This window comes from Hirsutella rhossiliensis (assembly GCF_020360975.1).
Source record: "Hirsutella rhossiliensis strain HR02 chromosome Unknown scaffold00003, whole genome shotgun sequence".
NCBI classification, from domain to species: Eukaryota; Fungi; Ascomycota; class Sordariomycetes; order Hypocreales; family Ophiocordycipitaceae; genus Hirsutella; species Hirsutella rhossiliensis.
The window spans coordinates 3,234,710-3,255,801 of NW_025408669.1; the positions used below are offsets into that span (position 1 = coordinate 3,234,710).

A 21,092-nucleotide genomic window follows, 5' to 3' on the forward strand; every position below is an offset into this window, starting at 1 on the left:
GCTGCCCTCAGCCGCACACGTGACCGTACGGGTCACGTGCCAACCATGGTTGGTCACACCACTAGATAGATACATTCCTACACAGGCAACTCTTCTTTTGCTGTGAGAAGCACAGCAACACCTTGAACAGGTCTAAAGGATAGTAGCGTTAAGGCCGTGAAGGAATGTGCCGTGAGGGCGTGTGTCATTATTGCGAAAAAGTGGGTCCGACGTCTTGTTCTTAGCTGTAGATATCGGGAAGAAGTGAAGGGTCTTCCTGATAGGAGCAATCATTTGATCATAGGGATAAGGAGCGGTTAGGAACGTTGTACGTATCCTTCGACTCGAATTGTCAGACTATTGGTATCGATGAAGCGTTCCAGGGCTCGGTTTGGTGATGCTTTCGTCATTGCATCTGCTGGGTTGTCTGCGCCGTTGATCCAACGAATATCTGTTATCTCTCTCTTCTCGTATGACTGGCGAAGGGCCATGATATCAATCATCAATCGTTTTCCTTCGTCGTACCGAGCTTGACTAGGCATTCGTAGAGAGTACGAATCCGTACAGACGATGAGAGGGATAGGAGGAAGGTTGAGTCGTTCCGTAATTATCTTCATAGTCATCGCAAGGAGATGCCTATGTCGAATCCGTTGGCCATACCGTAGATCTCTGATGCTAGGACGCTACGGGTAACACGTTTGCACTTTGTTGAACTCCAGTGTACGATGTTACCACTAATCTCGAACTGTTTTTCTTTGTGGTTTGTCTCGTTAACGAGGGCAATGACGAATCCTAGTTGGGAGGATAAGTCCTTGTTGTTTGCGAAAGAACCATCGGTGAAAACCATCAGCTTTGCAGTAGCTAGATCAATTGGTTTGTACGTGAGGCCACGTAGTTGGTGATCCATTTGCCATTGCAGTCGCTTGTTCAAAATTGCGTAATCTTTATCCTCAGGGGTCTGTACTTGGGCGGCGACTGAAACATCGAAAGAAGCTTCCGGTTGAGCAATTGAAGCAATGTATGAGGCTCGCGCTCGTTCCTCAACGTAGCGCTGGTGACGATCAATTGCTTTAGGGTCAATGGTGGTCATTTTGCTGCTTGTCCCTTCTGTTGAAGTAAAGGGATCCTTTCTTAAGGGGTTATTATTCAGCAACGTCAGTCTTGCACCATTAAAGTCAACCGTTGTTCCGTATGTGATGTCAGTCTTGGGCTTGGAACGAAATTCTGCCTTTGTAGCTCTTCTTCTTCACGGGTAGAAAAGTTGTTCGTTCCAAGGATGAGGGTGTCATCAGTTTGCATTCCAACAATACCGAGCGTGTCAGGGCCAGTATTCGAAATCAGTAGGCAGGAGTCATAGGTGGAGGTAGACATATCCAGCTTTTCGAGGTGATGCTGCTGATATGTGCGGAACCAATGGACTCCGGCTTCTGCGATACCGTACAGGGCTTAATAACACGAATAATTGTTCCGTTAGGGTATTTGCCTTGTAGTTCCGTGGGCAAATACGTAAGAATGGTCCGGAAAGCTTGGTCTGGGATTGCGGGTATGCCTGAGTGATATCACGGAGGAGAGGGTTATGCCGTAGTTTTGAAGAAGTCCGGGGCAATAGCGAGGATGAGTCTCTGGCTAACGCGTTGAATTGTCGGAGATTGCGTCAGGAGGGTGGTCTTCTCAAAGTCGTTATGTCCTTGAATAACAAGTCGAGACTTTTCGTAGGGCTTAGTGTTGATTCCTTTGACTTCACGAACCATTCGAGAGCGAAAGATTCTATAGTTTCCATGACTCATTTGATCGTATCGTTCAAATTGGAATACACCGCGGCCAACGAGGTCAGTAATCTCTTTGTTATCGGATTCTTCGAAGGGTCACCAGGAGAGTGATTATGCCATCAGACCGTAGCTTGAGGGAAAGAGCTTGTGCATCTTCCTCCTTTTGGGTCAAGAAGCTCTGGTCTACGGCTTGGGCCATCATGATCAAATCCTTTGGCTTGTTCTTTGATCCTGGTGGGCGTCCTCTCTGCGGGGGCGGGGGTTCGGGTCGGGCAGGCAGGTCCGTTAGGGTCTTAACGGGGTCTTGAGCCGGTTGTTCATTAAGATCTGAACGAATGCCTGAGGGTCTGTGTCGTGTGTAGGGTCGGAAAGAGTGGTATCATCACGCAGATACGGTTGTACAAGGGTCGATCGAAAGACTTGGGGCCGTTGACTGTGTCAATGGTGATGTTATGGGTATCAATCGATGCAATCTTGAAGGGTCCTTGCCAACCGTCTTTCTCTCTCAAACGCGAACTTCACTTTGCAGCGGGAGGATAGCACTTCTGTCGTGCTCGGGCCGTTGCGTGCATGGAGGGCATCCTTAACTCGTCTTTCTGCCGAGAGTTGGCGGAGCATTTTCATCGCTTTCTGCATAGCTTCCGATCTTTTGAGGGTAGAAGCGGAAGGGGCGAGTCTGTAGATACGCGAGGGTATGCGCCGAAAACAAGCAACGTAGGCACAAGACCGTCAGGTCCTGCCGTATCATTGATTGCTTTAACAGCCATTTGAAGGACTGTTTCGGCGGAAGTGGTGTGGCCAATCTCAGCATGGAGGATGTTAAAGGCGCGTCGGAGGGTGCGTGATAGCGTTCAATCTTTCCAATGGACCAATGCGTCTCAACAGGTACTTGAGAGCATTTGATTCCCATAATCTTTGCTTCGTTCCGGAATTCGAGAGAAGCAAAGTTAGTTCCTGCATCATGACGGAGGGTATCAGGAGGTCCAAGATACGTGTCGATCCAGAGGGTCCGGAGGGTCTCCCATGTATCTTTAGCTGACATTGACGGTAAAAATCTGGCTCCTTGGAAAGCAGTAGCTGAGTCCACAACGTGTAGAACAGGGCGTTGTGGTGTTCCTAGGTGCATCACATCAACGATGATTTCGTAGTTGAACTCTTGATCATCGTTAAGGGTGAACTTGAAGCGGCGTGGGGCTTGTGAGTGCATTTGACAGTGGTGACAGAACTTAGAGATAGTCTCTAATGTGTCTATCGAGACGTCACTGTGCCCGGCTTGCTTCAAGAGGTGATGGAGCCTAGGGACTGCTGGGTGTCCAAAGCGTCGGTGAAGTGTACGAATCTCTGTTTCCGTAAGAAACGAGATGGACTCTTCATCTTTCGTAAGGAAGAACCAGGGATGTCCCCATTTGCGTACGACTGGAATGCTTGTAGGGCGATTAGTACAATGATTAGTACAATTGATGGTATCTGTGATGTTGTTGAAATAGATACCAAGCCGGTCCATATCAGCAAGGCAGAGCAAAAGGAGTTGGGGTTTGAAGGACGTGGAACGTGATCCTTCCGAGGGTGTGTTAAGGGCGACTGTGCCGAGGGAGTGGATGGCGTCGCTGTTGCCGAATTTGATGGAGGCCTGGCCGGATGTGGAGCTGTCGAGAGCTACAGAAGGGTCTTCTCGTTGTAGGGCGATGTACTGAGAGTATCCTGCTGTGGAAAATGTTGCTGCACCTGTGTCGATCATGATACCTTGGAATCTATCCCTTGAATAGCGATCTTCAATAATAAATTGCGAGGCTGGAACAACGGTTTGATCCGTCTGATAGACGTCTTCTCCTGTGATCAAATGATTGAATGCCTGTTGACAGAGCATTTGGCTTGCTTGCCATTGTTCCGGGTGATCGTTGGTGCTATTGTCATGTTCTTCCCATGTATCTTCAGTGTCATCAAAGCTGCTCATCTCATGACCTTCGTAGTCTAGAATATAGCCTCCGATGTCCGTGAGTTGTACACCTATGAAGTGACATTGAGTGATATGTTGGTCCTTGGCCTTTGCCGTTCATCCGTAGAGTGTTTAGTTGACCAACAGCCTTCTTGTCCACAAACAAAACACTTCTTCGTCCAGTTTCGGTTACTGTAGCTATGATTGTAGTTACTACGGCTTTGAGGCCGGTAGTTTCCACGGTTGTAGCTTTGTCTGTATCCGCGGCTGGGTCGTTGACCTGAATATCCGTATCTACCTCGAGAGCGGTTGTTATTGTATCGACGGTCGAGGTAGTACTGATGGTGTGGATCGTTATGATCAAATGATCCAGCAAAGTCAAGGGAAATTGAGAAGTTGTTATGAGGGCAAGATGGGTTTCAACGGATGCACGAAGATCTGCAAGAAGGTGCTCGACGTTATCGGCGGGTTTGAAAAGAGCGTATTGGAGTTCGGGTACTCCACGGCATGCTTTCATAAGCGTTGTACGCAGTAGAAGGTCTCCTCCGTACTCCTGCCAAGGGCTCGTTGGCAGAGCTGAAGCTTATCAAAGAGGGTTTGAAGCACTTCGTGGGGTCTTCGAAGCATCTTGGGCACGGATGGAGTTAAAGGTTATTGTTGTCCAGTCAGTATGGTAGTGGACATGGTTGACTTCCGTGTCAAAGTGTTGTTTGAAGATATCATACGCTTGTCGGAACGTCGTAGCCCATGTGATCTTATCAAGATAGAATCTTTGGGCTCTTCCATCAAGGATCCGGGGAAAGAGTGCGTGAAATTGTGACGGTTTCACTTGGATATGAGAGCAGTTGCTTAAGAAGAGGCGGAGCTTATCATCAAGGAGATCGTACGGCTCTCCTGTGTAGTTCCGATCTTTGTTCCAGGTCTTCATAAACTTCTGCTGGATGTCGCTATCGACGATAGCGTTCGGGATGTTATCCGGGGGGAGTTTCATGTATTCTCCAAAGGTTGCAGGGCCGGATAAGTGTTCGGGGATGGGGTTGGTGACGGGTTGGACGAGATCGGGGTTCTGGAAGCGGTAGGAAGTCGGATGAATAGTAAGAGAGGTCGGAGCAGGTTTATCTTGGATAGTCGGAGCAGGAGTAGGTGCGTTAGGAGGGCTCGTTAGGGTCTTAATAGGTTGTGGTTCGTTAAGACCTTGATGAGGTGCTGCTAAGGGCGTAACTGATGGTGAAGGAGGTTGAGACGGATGGGGATTAGTGGAAGCATTTGATCCTAGTAATGCTGTCTGCCTCCTGAAGGCAGCAGTCCTCTCATCAAACACCATCTCCGTAAACTCCTGCTCTGGCCAGGTTTGTGGGTTCTCGATAGTTTGTAATATGAGAAATTGTGTTGCAATTTCCCCTTTGTGAACCTGTGTAGATACCTCTTTTCCTTAGTAGTTTCCTGAGGGCTCTCTTGTATTCATTCGGGGCGCGGTCCCATGTGTCTTCGGTCCATTCTTCAAAATGCTGTTGGAAGTAACCAAGGAGGTCGTATCCTTGATCACTGCCAGATTGAACGATGAATATGAACTTTGCCACATATGTCGTTACTGCGATCTTGTCCTTTTCGTCGTGTGTGATATCGTTGTCCCAAAGGTCGATATTAATTTGTCGGAATGCGGATGCTTGGATGTCTAGTGCCTGCATCTGGTCGCATATTTCTTCGAGCTGGGCTTCTGGGGACATAGCTCGGGCGGTCAGGGCTATCGTGATCAAATGAATGAGACGATGTGGGGTTCGTATTGGTCTCTTCGTATACGAGTTGTCGCTAATAGGAGGTCGAGCGTCGCGTACTAAGTAGGTCGTTCGCGGCCAGACTGAACTGACGGGGATCTTGCTACTTAACGTCAAGGGTCGAACGTTCTTACTAGTTGTTTGCGATGTGGTCGCCTGTCGATTCCGGTGCTCACGGCTAGGCAAACTAGCGGGCGATCGTAATCAACAGTTGGAAGGACTCTCGCGCGGCTGGGCAAACCAGCGGGAGATTCCTTGTTCTTAGCACAAATAACCTTCTTCTGAGCGCTACTCAGGGCCACAGTAAAGTGACGCGGACTATAGCACCTTCGAAGGTTGAGGAATTTGTCTCTTCTACTTAGCTGTCTGTGACGGGCGTGGGCCGGTCACTGATCAGTGTGGGTAGGCACCTGCGGCAGCTGCTGCAATGAGACGGTACTAGGGTTAACCTGATGTTGTATTCGTCTTGTTCTCTATCTAAGGAGGCAGAGGCCAGCGTGGAGAAAGGGGGCACGCTGCCCTCAGCCGCACACGTGACCGTACGGGTCACGTGCCAACCATGGTTGGTCACACCACTAGATAGATACATTCCTACAGTATTTAAAATATCTATATATTAAGGGTGTAAGGAACGGTGTTCCTACTATAAATAAAGCAGCTATAATATACTCTCCCGATTATATAAGCTAATAAGTAGTATATTAATTATAGATAAAATTTTATCCTATAGAGTAAGAATCGCTCGTTATTTTGCATGTTACTATGCATTAAACGGGTTGCCGGTTATTATATAATCGGGAATCGAAGGAACAGAGCTAGCTTAGAATACTAGCTAAGACCTCTTAAGAATACCGGCACGACCAACCTCCTCTAAACACGAATATTAGTGGAACTAAGACACTTCTAGATTCACTCGAGATATCACGGAATTCCCTAGTCTTAGGGCTATACGGCAGCCTAAATCTAGTCCTAAAAGGTTCTTCCGTTTAACTATAATTGTCTATATAAGACAGCATGTCCGCTAGTAGATAGATTAAGAATCATTAACTTTAACACCTCTTCTACACACTAATATACTACTAATAAATTCCGTTGAAAATCCTACCTTATACTCCTTCTTCCCCTCTATTACGTAGTTTTACGTGATTCCTTAATTTCCTAAAATTCCGCTTTTGCTTATATACCTTAAGAAAGGGCTAGTATATACTTAGTATAGTAGTATAGGGCCAAATAATTATTTATTTAAAGCTAAGGAGAAAGGAGGAAAACTTTATCTTAGTTATAACGGTTATCTATCTTCCTTAGTCCCTAGCTCGACCTATATTTAAGTACTATTTAGCTTAAGTTTAGGTCGAGCTTTACCTATATATAGGTCTACTTTAGCCTAACTTTAGTGCGGTTACTATAGTATAGCCTTAGCCTTTTATAGGTATAGCCCGTAATACTACTCTTACTCTCCCCCTCTTATCGGTAGCGCTCTTATTCCTTTCCTACCGCTTTTCTATTATCGCTATCCCCCTTTTCTCGGCGCGTATAGTTACTTCCTTCCGCTTTATACTCGCCCTATCCCTCTATATACCGCTTTTTTATACGCCCGTTCCGCCTTATCCTTCCCTTCTCCGCGTATATACCCCTATACCCTACTAACTATATATATACCCCGCCGTATATAAATACCCCTCTTTTATCCTCTCTCCCTCTTCCTTTCTTTTTCCTCCTTTAAGCTTTACTCCCTTTATACGCGCGCCCCTACTCTACCTAACTTCTATCGCCGCGCCGCGCTATATTATAACTACTATAGGCCCTTATATACCCGCTAGCTTCTCTACTCCGTATAATAGTACCCCGCCTCTTAGCACGCTAGGCGACTATACTTTATCGCCTTTACGCTAGTTAACGCGTTTACCTATATCTCCTAATAAGCGTAGCGCGACCTATAGTATTACTATATAGCGGCTACCCTATCTTACTTATATAGGCTAAATAACGTCGCCGAGCGTCGAGATATAGTATAATACCTATTAAAATTAAGCGTCGCCGTATACTTATAACTACTTTACTTACGCTTACGCTAGATTACGCTACCTTTCTATCTATTACTTTCCTTTAACTTTATTTAATAGGACGCTAATATAATAGTAGTATACTAAGGATATAATTACCGCTATTAACGCCCTTTAAGATTATATATCCTAAAAGACGTTTAATAACTATTAAAGCGACCTTTATATATATACTTTATTCCTCCTTTAACCTTATCTTACTATTTATCTTTAACTATTATTTTAGTATACTAAGCTTACCCGCGCTACTATATCTACGCGCTAGGCTTAGATATACCTTAATATTTTAAAGTAATTAAGCGGTAGTTAAGGGGCGTCTATAGTTAGTTAAAATTAAGTTAATATCCTTAGTATATCTTACTATATTTATATCTTATCTTATTATATCTTACCCTTATCTTAGTCTTTATTTATCCTTTATCGCTATCTATCCTATATCTATCCCTTATCTATCCTTTATTATTTCCCTTTAATACTATAGTTCTTTTCTATCTTTTCCTTATTCTTTAATAAGCGTCCCTTATTTTTTACCTTTTTCTCTTTCTCTCCTTTCTATCTTTTATTTCCCTTTCTTTATCTTCCGCCCTCCTTTTTATCCCTTTCTCTTACCCCTCCTTTATTATTCTCCCTTATATTTCCTTACTATCTCTTAAATCCCTTTAAAGCTTCTATCTCTTAAAAGTCGTTTAGTAGGTACTATAATAGGTTTATATACCCTTACTATTTTATAAGTACCTATCGCTATCTACCTTTCCCCCTCTACTTTTACTACGCTTACTAGATCTCTTCGATAATATACTTAAGCTTATTATCCTCCCTAATTACTAATAGTAGTTAATAGTTATTAACTACCTATCTAAGTAGTAGGTTCTTTACTACCTAGTAGAGAAATTCTATATAAAGCCTTTTATATACCCTTCTTAGTATATTAAGCTCTACTATATATAGGCTTACTACTTTTATTATAATATACTTTTAGTATAGCTAGTCGAGCTTCTTATATAGCCGGTTAGTTATATATTTAGCTATATCTACCTATACCTTATTACTTACTTTAAACCTCTTTACTAAGGCTCTCCTTTAGTTCGCTATCTTTTTTTATCTTACCTACGCCGCGATAATAGCGGTTTATAGGAAGTCGGTTACCTCTCTTATCCTTTAAGCGAGCTCCCTTACCCCCTTTACTTCTAGCGCTAGCGGCCCTTCCTCCCTTACTATTTAAACTAGCTTAATATCGTATCTATATATCGTAAAGAACGGGCTTATACTTATTATTAACGCTATATAGTTATTTAGTACGGCTTATATATATAGTAGCTATACTCCTTAGTTATCCTAGCTATAGTAAACGTATACTTAAAGGTACGCTTATACTTCTTAGTTCGCGCGCTTAGTTAACTTATCTATTTATAGGTAGTATACTAAACTTAACTTCCTTTATACTCTTATTTATTTATAGAATTCCCTTTAAAAGCTTCTTATTTAGTTTATCCCTTTATTTAATATAATTAACCTTAGTATCTTATAAAAGCGGAAGTAAGCCTAAAAGAACCTTATTATATATACTACTACCCTTATTATCGGTATTACTTTAAGTATTACTACTTTTATTAGCTAGTCTATAATTACTTAAAGGTACTTTACGCCTTTTATCTTAGTTAGCGGTAGTTTAACTATAAAGTCTATTAATAAGTGTATAAACGGTTAAGATAGCGGTAGTAAGGGCTTTAAGAGTCCCTTTTAAAGTTACCTTTATATATACCCCCTTTTATATAGTCTATAGTTCGCGACGAGCCGCTTTACTATCGCTAACTAGCTAGGCTAAAAGAATTCTTAGGCTACTATTACTAAGGTCCTCGCTCTCCCTAAGTATCCTACTACTATTAAGTTATACGTCTATTAAGCTATCTATACTTAAAGTATATCTTATTTCTTAGCTCCCTCTCCTTTATTATACTTTAGTTTCCTTAGTACCTATAGCCTCTTTTAAAAGTATAACTATCTCTTAACGTCGATTATATATTCGCTTAGCTATACCTTTAGTTACTATTTTAGTACTAGCGATCTCTCCCCTTTATATATTACTTAGAATATAGCTTAGTATTCTTTATCTTTCCCTTACGCCTTTATTTATTTCTTTTATAGCTCTTAGTTATTAAATACTAATATAAGGTTAGCTTATTCTTAAGGTATATTTTAGCCTAAGTTTAAGTTAAGTTTTAATTAATTATCGCCCTTATTTACCTTTTTCTTAGGTCGTCTTATAGGCCCTCTTACTCTACTAACGTATACTATCGTACTTACCCCTCCTCTACTTACTTATAGCGCCGCTACTACCGCCCTATCTTAAGCTAAGCGTCCCGGTAAGTTAGCGTATCGGCCCCTAGTAGGGACTAAGCGGCCCTATAAGTATATAGTCTCTAGAATTATCTAGACTATCTACCCTATCTCCCTTTTATCTATTTCGCCCGCTAGCCGATCTTACTCTTAGTAGGATAGCGCATTAAGTACCGCTACTAGCCTCCTTAGCTAAAACTTTAATATAAAGTTATAAGATATAAGCTCTATCGCTTATTAGCTTTATCTCTCGTTTAACTTCTTCTTTATTATAAAGTACCTTAGGTTATCGTAGTTAGTTAGTATTATAAAGGTAGGTATATTCTAGAGTTCTACTCCTTAAAAGTCTAAGTACTATATAATTATAAGTATCTCCTTATTATAGATTAAGTAGTTATACTCCGCTAGGTTTAGTCTCTTTAAAAAGAATCCTACTAGGTATTATATACCGTTTAGCCCTACTTATATTAGCGCCCCCCTTATTGCGTATTTAAAATAGTCTACCTTTAAGTATATTTCTCTCTTTAAGTTATAGAGTTATAGTACTAGGGTATTATAAAAGGCGTTCTAAATAAACTTAAACGCTATTTAGTACTTATTTATTTACTTAAAGATTACGCCCTTTTTATAAAGGCCGTTTAAGTATACTAATACCTTTATATAGAGTAGTATAAAGGCTTAGTAGTAGTTTACGAAGCTAAGGAAGCTCTAGTCTCCTCTTATATTCTAGGGTACTTACTATATCTATATTACCTAGATCTTCTCTAGGTCGTATTAAACCTTACCCTTTACCTATATAATAAAGCCTAAGTACTTAACCTCCTTTATTATAAAGTTATACTTCCTTAGGTCTAATATTAGGCCCGCCTTTTATAGCTTTTAAAGTACCTTCGCTACTTTCTCTTAGTAGTCTTAGAGAGACCTTAATAAGTAGATTAAGATATTATCTATATATACTATAACAAACTTATATAGGTATTCCCTTAGTACCTTATTAATATATTATTAGAAGGTAGCCGGCGTCCCTATTAAGCTAAATAGGTATATATACTACTTAAATAATCTAAACTTTATCTAAAAGGCTATCTTAAACTTATAGCCCTTTACTATCTAGATCTTATAAAACGCCGCTATAACGTTAAGCTTTATAAACTACTTTACCTTTATAAGTATTTATAGTATCTTTATAATTAAGGGTAGTATATACCTATCCCTTTTTATAATTACGTTTAAGGCTTAGTAGTTATAGTAAAATTATAAGCGACCGTTTAACTTTTAAGTAAAGAGTACTAAGGCCGCGGCTAAGGAGCTACTTAAGCGAATTAAGTTTACTTCTATTAGCTCGCTTAAGGTCTTCCTTAATACTAAGAGTTCCTCCCTTAATATATCGTAAAGGGGTCCTTATAATAAGGGGGGGCTCTACCCTATCTTTATTTAGTATTAAGTTAATCTTATAGTTTACCCTTAGCTTATATAAGGGTATTTCTAAAGCCTTCTTTAGTATAAAGAGGTCTAGGTATATATCTAGCGCTTACTTTAAGACGTAGTCCGCTAGGTTTACCGCTATCTTTAGCTAGAGTGCTCTTTCTATATCTTTTATCGTAATCGCCTAGATATCGACTATCTTTTACCTTCCCTTATTATCTCTTACCGCCCTCTCTTTTTAATATTCTACTATAAATACTACCGCGCTAACGATCTTTGCCCCTTAGATTTATTCTACCCTCCTTACTACTTTTAATCCTTATAGGCCTATCTAGATCTTAGCTTTACTATACTAAATCTAACCCTTAATTATATTATATATTACTTAGTTCCTCTTTATTTATAGCCTTCCTAGGAATATATTATAGCTTAGCCTAAGGACTATATATATAAAGGTTTACTTTATATAGCTATTAATATTTATCTTAAATACTATAATTCCTTTTATTTATAAGGCTAAAGTATCTTTTAAGAATAGCCTTAGTTATCTTCTCCTTTTATTAGTAAGAGGTATCTATAACTTCTTTACTACCTTCTTACTTACTATAGTATAGTAATTATAGCTAGTATCTATAAGCGCGTTAAGTCCCTTCTTCCTATTAATACTTACCCTTAGCGTTACTAGGCTTAGTATAAGATAGTCCCTTATTAACTTTTAAGCTTCTTACTATTTCTCTTTTACCCTTAGCGCCTAACTTTATACTAAGGTTCCCCTTTTTCTAAGTTATTATTATCCTTAGTATCCCTCTCTTTCTTTATTATACCTACCTTTTAGATTTCCTATCTCTTCTTCTTATAATAAAGCGCGATATATCCTCTAACTCTATAGTTAAAGTATATTTAGTTCTCCGGCTAGCTTTACCCCTCCTTTTATTTATCTAAGGCGTTAATACTAGTTATTAAGGTATCCTTATCTTTATCCTTCCTTTCTTAAAGGTATATATCCGCTAGTCTCCTTTAGTTTAAGGGGGGTTATCTTATTTACTAGACCCTCTTTAGCTTAGCCTCTATTTATACTACCTAATTAATATAGGCAGCGAAGCTTAATATAGGGAGGTCGACTATAGCTAACGCCTCGCGGAGCTAGATTACTAGGGCCCCCTTTAAGAAGACGATCTAAACGTCGTATAGCTAAGACCCGCCTCTAGCCTTAAAGAGTCTCTACTTAAACTTTAGGAGGAACGCTATAAATATAACGACCGGTGTTATTCCTAAGGGATAAACCTATCGAGGGGTTTATATTAGTAGATATAATAGGGCGTAGTCTAAGTAATAATAAGTATATTACGTTAGTAATAAGTCGGAGGTCGTAGACCGTAGACTATAACTAAGTAATTAGAATTAGAGATAAAATCGTAATAAAGATCTATATTAAAAGCTATCGAGCTATCTATCTAAAGGAGTAAAAGTAGGTAGCTATATATACCTATAGAGACTATCCTTAGATTATAGGCCTAGCTATAATCCCTAACGTTAGATCGTATAGAGTATAGTAATCTCGTTAATCTTAGATTACTTAGATCTCTACGATCCCCTCGATCCTATATCTATTAGATAGTCGTGCTAACTATTTATCCGCTAGACCGTATTACGTACTTAACGCGGTCGACCGTTAGCGGCCTAGTAGCCGTAGTTATAATACGATATCTCTCCTCCTTTTAGTCTTATCCGTAAGACCTACTATAGCTGCCTTAGCCGCTATATATAAATATACCCTTATCGCGTCGTGCGTAAGTATATCGTCCCTTATCTCTTTATCCTTTTAAGATATACTACTAATAGTATATTTAGTTATATACTAAAAAATCGTTCTCGAAAAGCCTCTAAGCGCGCTACTCTTACCGAATATATCGACTTAAGTAGAGATCCTACCGATATACTATATACTCGATGCTTTAAGGTAAAGAAGATAAATTATTCAATAGCCGAAAATTCTTCGCGCTATAATAATTATATCGCTAGTAGTCGTCCTTATTATAATAGTGTTTTAGTAGCCTCTTCTTATAGGTATCTTCTAATTCTTTCTACGCGTAGTAGCTAATGTATTTCTTTTAGTAACTAAATTATTAGCGGAGTAGTATAGGCTATATTCTAAAAAGGAGGAAGCTAAGGAAGCTTTATTAGAGCTTTAGGTATAGCTTACGAATCTTTAGTCGTAAATATCTATCGCTGTTAATCGTTTAGCTCGTATCTAGAAGATTCGGAATCGTGCGAAGGAAAAGAGTTCTAAGTTATTTCGTCGTAGTATCTAAGAAGTAGATACCGAGGATAGCGTTTTGCCTACGCTTAATACGTATAAGCATTAAGTAGTAAATAACTTATAATCGTTAAGCGTTCCTAACGAGGTAAATTAGTCCTCGTTTAATATTAGTAAGGAGTTTATAGATCTTAGTCCTTTAATCCCTCCTAAACCTTTTAGTAGAATTATCGAAGTAAAGAGCTATAGTAGGTTAAGTACTTAAGTAGTTCCTAGGTATTTTCCTTTAGTCTATATCCCTTCTACTTAATAAGGTATTCTTATTACTAACCTTATTTTCTTATATTTAGTATTTATTCTACTTTATATTCTTAATCGTCGTTAACTTCGATTTTTTCCTATAGTTTAGCGTTTTATAGCGCTAGTTTTAATAATAAGATATAAAATATTAGGTATATCTATATTATTATTAATAGCGAAAGTTTATAGTTAACTTTTAAAATAGTTTCCTTAACCTTAAATAGTCTAAGTTTCTTAAAATCTAATTTATTACTTAGTCGTTTTATTTTAATATTTCGTTATACGAGGTAGACTATATCTCCCTCTTAAAAGATTAGTCCCTATAATCTTTTCCGATTATAATAAGTAGATATTCGTTCTCTAATAAATTAAAGTTCTTATTATATTTTTTTATATAATTTTCGTTGCTAATCTACTTATAGTATCGCTCGTTTTACTTATAGTCCTTATTAAGTAACCTTAAATACTTCTAGGTTATATCCGTAATTAGCGTATACTAGTAAGAGCTTAGTTATTTCTATAACTAAGCTATTATAAGCTAGTTACGCTATTAATAGCTATTTAACTTAATCGTTTTATTTATAGCTAATATAGTATCGTAAATATTATTTAAGCGTTTAGTTAAGTCGTTTTATTTATCTATCTATTTATAGGTAATAAGCTATACTAAGCTTATATTTCGTCCCTAATTATACTATAAGAGCTTACTAAAACTTAGCTATAAATATACTTCCTTTATTAAAGATAATCTCGTTTAGTAGTCTATAATTACTAATAATAGTTCGTAGGAATATATATACTAGCTCTTCTATATTACTTACTTCTTTATATAGTAAAAAGTATCTATACTTCGTTAGCTTATCGGTAATAATAAATATACTATTATACTTAATATTAGTTATAGGTTCTTTCGACGGTAGTAGCTTTATAATATAGTCGAAAGCTATAAAAAGTATCTATACTTCGTTAGTTTATCGGTAATAACGAATATACTATTATACTTAATATTAGTTATAGGTTCTTTCGACGGTAGTAGCTTTATAATATAGTCGAAAGCTATAAAAAGTATCTATACTTCGTTAGTTTATTAGTAATAACGAATATACTATTATACTTAATATTAGTTATAGGTTCTTTCGACGGTAGTAGCTTTATAATATAGTTAAAAGCTTCGTTAGCTTTATTGTTTTATATAAATCCTTTTTCCTTCTTCGTTAAGTTATATAGTAGTGCTATAATCTTTCCGAAATCTTTAATAAATCGTTAGTAGTAATTTATAAATCCTAGGAAACTTTATACGTCCTTAACGTTCTTTAGCGTTAGCTATTCTTTAACTAAGTTAATTTTATCTTATTATATCTATATCTCTCTTAGTAAGATCGTATATCTAAGGAAGTCTACTTCCTATATATAGAACTTACTTTTCTTTAGTTTAACTAGTAACTTCGTATTTTAAAGTACGCGGAGTACCTTATAGACGTGTTCCTTATATTCTTCTAGAGTATCCGAGAAGATTAGGATATTATCTAGGTATACTACTATAAAGATATCTAAGTATTCGCGTAGGATATTATTAATTATTTATTAGAAGGTAGCTAGTATATTTATAAGTCTAAATAGTATTACTAGATATTCGAATAGTCCGAATTTCGTTTTAAAGGCTATTATCTATTCGTGTCTCTTTTTTATATATATTAAGTTATAGGCGCCTTTAAAATCGAGGGCTATAAACTAATTTTTTACCGTATAGTCGATCTTATAGTTCTAATATAAGTAGTAATAGTATTTAGTCCTTTATTATAATATCGTTTAAGTATCTATAGTCGATAACTAGTTATAGCTTACCGTTTTTCTTTAAAATAAATATAACTAAATAGCCTACTTCGGATATTAATATTTATATATATCCCTTTTATAGATTCTTATCGAGGTAGTCGCGTAGCGTTTATAGTTGCTTTTCGTTTAGGTTATAGATTTTATAGAACGTTAGCGTTATTCTATCCTTAAGATAAATTTCGTAGTCCTATTAGCTATATTCGGGTAACCCTATCTTAAGTTCTTCCTTAAAGAGTTTATTATATTTCCGGTATTCCTAGGGGATATTCTTTATTCTATCTTATAGGCTTTATTCTTTCTTTTAAGAGCTAGTTTCTCTTAACTCGAGCTCTTTATTAATTTATTTAAGGTCTTTCCTTAAAGTAGTAATAACTCTTTAGATCTTTATATTATATCCTTTATTCTATTTATATTAGATGCTAGGTTATATAGCTATATTAGTTAGTACGTAGGTCTTATTAGTCGATTTTATTATATCCGCTAGTTCGGTTACTATTTTCGTTTATATCGCTAAAGCCTATAATAATTTACTTAAACGGTTATCCCTTTTATCTTATTTAGTAGCTAAATTATCGTAAAATTTTACTTTCTCCTAAATCTACTAGTCCTAGAAACTTACGTCTTCGTTCTAATATAGCTAGCTAGTTTTCTAGTTAATTAGTAGGTTGCTCTCCTATAGCTATAGAAGCCCTAATATAAGGTCGTATTCTTTAATATTTATAATATCGAAGTTAACTTATTTATTATAGCCCTAGATATTAATATTAAGGTAATTAATCTCTATATTAATAATTCCGTTATTATAGTTAAAGGCCTCTCCTTCGATATTTATAAGTTTATATAGATCTTTCTTATATCTCTATATAAGTCGGTAACGATTAACGACTCTAGGTAAAACGTAATTACTTATTACGCTATAATCTAAAAGTATATATACGTAATATCCCGCGATTTAGATATCTAATACTATTTAGTCACTATAGCTTACCGTTACTATATATAGGGTCCTTAGATCTTATTATATCGTGCTAGTCTATAGCCCTTTTATAGATAGCGTACCTCGTTTTTTACCTAGTCCTTATTCGTTTTATTTAGGTATTCTTCTTTAATTTATTATTAATATCGTTTCTTTATATTTTCGTTGCGTAGTATTATATCGGGGCTTAAGAGACTAATTTCTTATAGCTAATCGAGGATTTCTTATTTCTTAATACTATATCGTTTATATTATATTACTTCGTAGTTAATTACGTACTATACTTTATAATTTTATTTATTTTTATACTAAAGGTTAAGTTTTTATTCGGCGTCTTTCTATTTTTTATATAGTATTTCTATATCGATTTTTCCTTAGCCGAATATAGCTTATAGCCTTTATACGTATTACTAATAATATTTTAGTATATTATTATATCGTTTATACTATACTTATACTTTTTTATATTTATAAATTCTATAGTTTAGGTATATATATTCGTTATAATCTTCTTTATTATATTTAACTTATTATATAAGTCTTTAAAAGATTAAGGGTTTAGATATCTTAGAGCGAGTAGCGTTATACTATTCTTTTATTTTAGCGTATTTATAGATTTTATATATCTTTAAAAGATATCTCGTTAATAAACCGTAATTATCGCGGTATTTAAGTAGCGTACTATAATTAGGTTCTAATAATATAACTTAGTCGTTTAAGTAGCGTTAATCGATTTTCTAGTAGTCTAGTTCTATACTTAAGTAGGGTTTCGAAAGTACTTATCCCTTAAACCTAACTAAGAAAGCATCGTATTATACTTTTATCTAGAAGTATATTATATAATCTAGGTAGACGTATAATATCTATAAAATATACTTATAGTACTTATAAGTAAGTAGTATTTATAGATCGTCTCTAAATTCTCCTTATAGTTACTATTCTCGTTATAGAGCTATAAAGGTATTAACTATAGCGATAGCTATAGCGTAGTCTCCTCTACGTAGTGCCGGTTAATATTAAATTAGTATAGCTTATTAGTTTTCTATAAGAATTTAAGGCGTTTATTAGGTTTTAATTTTAAGCATTTCTTTAAATTCTTCGAAGTATAAAGCGTATTCTTTAATCGTAGTATTCTCCCTTAATAGCGAGGGTAGTAGTATAAGTTTATTCTTATCTTTTATTTCTCTAGGTATTTCTTATTCTTTAGAGCTTATATCGTCGATACTTCGTTATTCCTCCTTAAGTTATTATCTAAGTTTCGTAAGTATAAAGGTTATATCTATATCTTCTTTATTATATTATTTATAGACTACCCGTTATTATTATCGATTTTTATTTTATATATCTTCTTAGAATCGTTTACCGTTCTTCTTAATCTAGTCTTAGGAGACTCCTTTAAGATAGGGGTATTCCGGTTCTACGAATTTAACTTATTTCTATATTTTAGGATCCCTTTATTATATTATTATAAGGGTTTTCTTTAGTAGCTTTAGGAACTATCCGGTATTATTCTTATCGCTTAAGTATACCGTATATTTATCGTTATAGTATATAGTCTAACTAAGGAGTTTATACTTTAGTTCCTATCTATTAATAGCGTTTAGGTATTTCTTACCTTTTAGGGCTAGTACCTAGTAGGTTTTCTTCTCCTTACGAGGTTATCTATATTCTTTAAAGTAATATCTAAGTTTCCTATAGTTAAAATACTTTCCTTTACTTTTCTATATTATATCTAGATCTATCCTACTTAAGTTAGTTATATAGGTATAGGTAATAGGAGTTTCGCGCTTCTTTTTATAGTTAGCGCGTTAGTTAAAGTTATTCTTATAAGAAGGGTTCTAGTTTCCTCTTTCTTATTTCTTTTCTTAGCGTCGCGCGTACTATCTATCGTCGATTCGTACTACTATAGCAATATAGTCCGAGAGGTTATTAAGTCGATTTTCCTTATAGAGCTCGTCCTTAACTTCTTCTTTAAGCCTATCGTAGAATTATAATATAAGAGGTTCGTCGTCTTAATTAAGCTTTAAGGTAACTTAACGGAACTTCGTAGTATAATTTAATACTAAGATCCTTTATTAAAGTTCTTAAAGTTTCTATTTAGCTTCTTATTCCTCGTTAGTTATTTTAAATACCTTTATAATAGCTTCTTTAAATCCTTAGAAACTAGTAAAGACTTCGTCTATCTCGTTATCTTATCGCGCTAGTTAGTTATCGAGAAAGTCCCTTATAATAGGTCTAAACTAAGCGAGTGCTATTCTAGATAAATAATTTCCTACGTAGAGTACCTTTTTAACTAGGTCTAAAAGTTTAGTAAGGTAAAACTAGTAGTAGGCCTTAAGTTAGGTAAGAAAGTCTCGAAGCGTGCTATAAGTACTATTAAATAGTCCTAGCTATTTTAGTTTAACTACTTCTCTAACGTCCTTAACTTATCCGTTGCCTCCTCTGTTCCTAAGTAACTATACCTTATATCGAAGGGTAATAATCTCGCGTATTATATCCTAAGGCGATATAGTAGCTCTAGAGTTAGTTAATCTAGCTTACTATATAGGTATATTAATAGTTACGATATTACTTAGAGTAACGTAGTATTATACTAAATAAGAGCTTTTAACGTATAACGACTAGTATTATTCCTAAAGGATAAACCTATCGAGGGGTTTATATTAGTAGATATAATAGGGCGTAGTCTAAGCAATAATAAGTATATTACGTTAGTAATAAGTCGGAGGTCGTAGACCGTAGACTATAACTAAGTAATTAAAATTAAAGATAGAATCGTAATAAAGATCTATATTAAAAGCTATCGAGCTATCTATCTAAAGGAATAAAAGTAGGTGGCTATATATACCCGTAGAGACTGTCCTTAGATTATAGGCCTAGCTATAATCCCTAACGTTAGATCGTATAGAGCGTAGTAATCTCGTTAATCCTAGATTACTTAGATCTCTACGATCCCCTTAATCCTATATTTATTAGATAGTTATACTAACTATTTATCCGTTAGACCGTGTTACGTACTTAACGCGGTCGACCGTTAGCGGCTTAGTAGCCGTGGTCGTAATAATAAACGTTTAACTTTTCCCTTATTTTATTATTTAAATCGCCGCCGCCGCGTATAACTAAATATCTACGTTAAGGTAGATCGAGTTAAGGTACTTTAGGAATTCCTTTTAATTATAGCCCCTCTCCGCCCTTATTCTATAGTATATAGCGACTATTTATTATAGCCTAGCGTTTAAGTAGTTATAGATAAGGTAGAAGATTTCCCTTAAGCTTAAGAAGAATTCTTTATCGATCTTATACTTCTCTTATATATATTATACTTATAGGGTATAGTGCCGTTATTATCTATTAAATTTTCCTAGGCTTAGGAGAGGCTTCTTATAGCTATTCTTCTTTACTACCTCCCCTTTAGTTATAAGCGTTACTGCCCCCCTATCGCCCTTAAAGGCAGTATTAAACCACCTACTCCGCCCTTAGCCCCCTCTTATATACCTATCTATATTAGTTTATCTATCCTTTAGTATATCCTCTTAATTTAGCTAATTAGTTCTTATATCTATAGTTAGCTCTATATTACTTAATACCTTATCTCTACCTCTCCTACCTATAGCGAGAGTATCGCTTACTTTATTATTAGCCGGGCGTCTAGCCCTCCTATTACTACTCCCTACCGTTCTTAGGCCTATTCTCCCTCCTCTAGGTCGTCGGGATATCTATATTATATCTTTTTAGTCCGATCTTTCTCTAGGCTTTATAGCCTTATCTAAAAGGAGCTTTAGATATATTAAGGGCCGGCGTATACTTAGTATAGTAGTACGGGGCTAAATAATTATTTATTTAAAGCTAAGGAGAAAGGAGGAAAACTCTATCTTAGTCGCGACGGTTATCTATCTTCCTTAGTCCCTAGCTCGACCTATATTTAGGTGCTATTCGGCTTAAGTTTAGGTCGAGCTCTACCTATATATAGGTCTATATTAGCCCGACTTTAGTACGGTCGCTATAGTATAGCCTTAGCTTTCTATAGGCATAGCCTATAATACTATAATATATTTAAAAAGCGGTCTTTTATTTATTTCCTTCTTAAATTTAAATATATTAATATATACTCTATATATTAATCTTAGAAAAATACTTAGCTCTTTAATAGCAGTTAATAATCTCTAAAATAAAAGGTAAAAGGTACTAATTCTTTTATATAACTTAGTTAAGTCCTTAGTAGTTTATATATAGCTATAAGGTACTATCCTTTTTTAAAATAAAAAGGATAAGCGCCCTAGCTAAGCTCTTTAACTCTTAGGTTATTTTCTTTTTTATTACGTTTTAGATCTAGTTATATAATACTTAGAGTTCTTTTTATAATAAAAGGTAAATTAGTCTATAAAGAGGTTCTATACTAAAGATTAAATTAATTAAGTAATCTATTCCCTTTCTAGCTA

General features: G+C 36.2%; 1 protein-coding gene across 1 annotated transcript; it reads right to left on the reverse strand.

The window, feature by feature from the left end:
* Positions 1–598: 598 nt before the first annotated feature.
* Positions 599–1,069, reverse strand: HRG_03397 (polyprotein; the record flags this gene model as incomplete). The annotated part of the gene is made up of 1 exon (XM_044861868.1): positions 599–1,069. One exon carries the CDS (start codon positions 1,067–1,069, stop codon positions 599–601), a length of 471 nt encoding a protein of 156 aa, XP_044722894.1.
* Between the last annotated feature and the right edge of the window lie 20,023 nt (positions 1,070–21,092).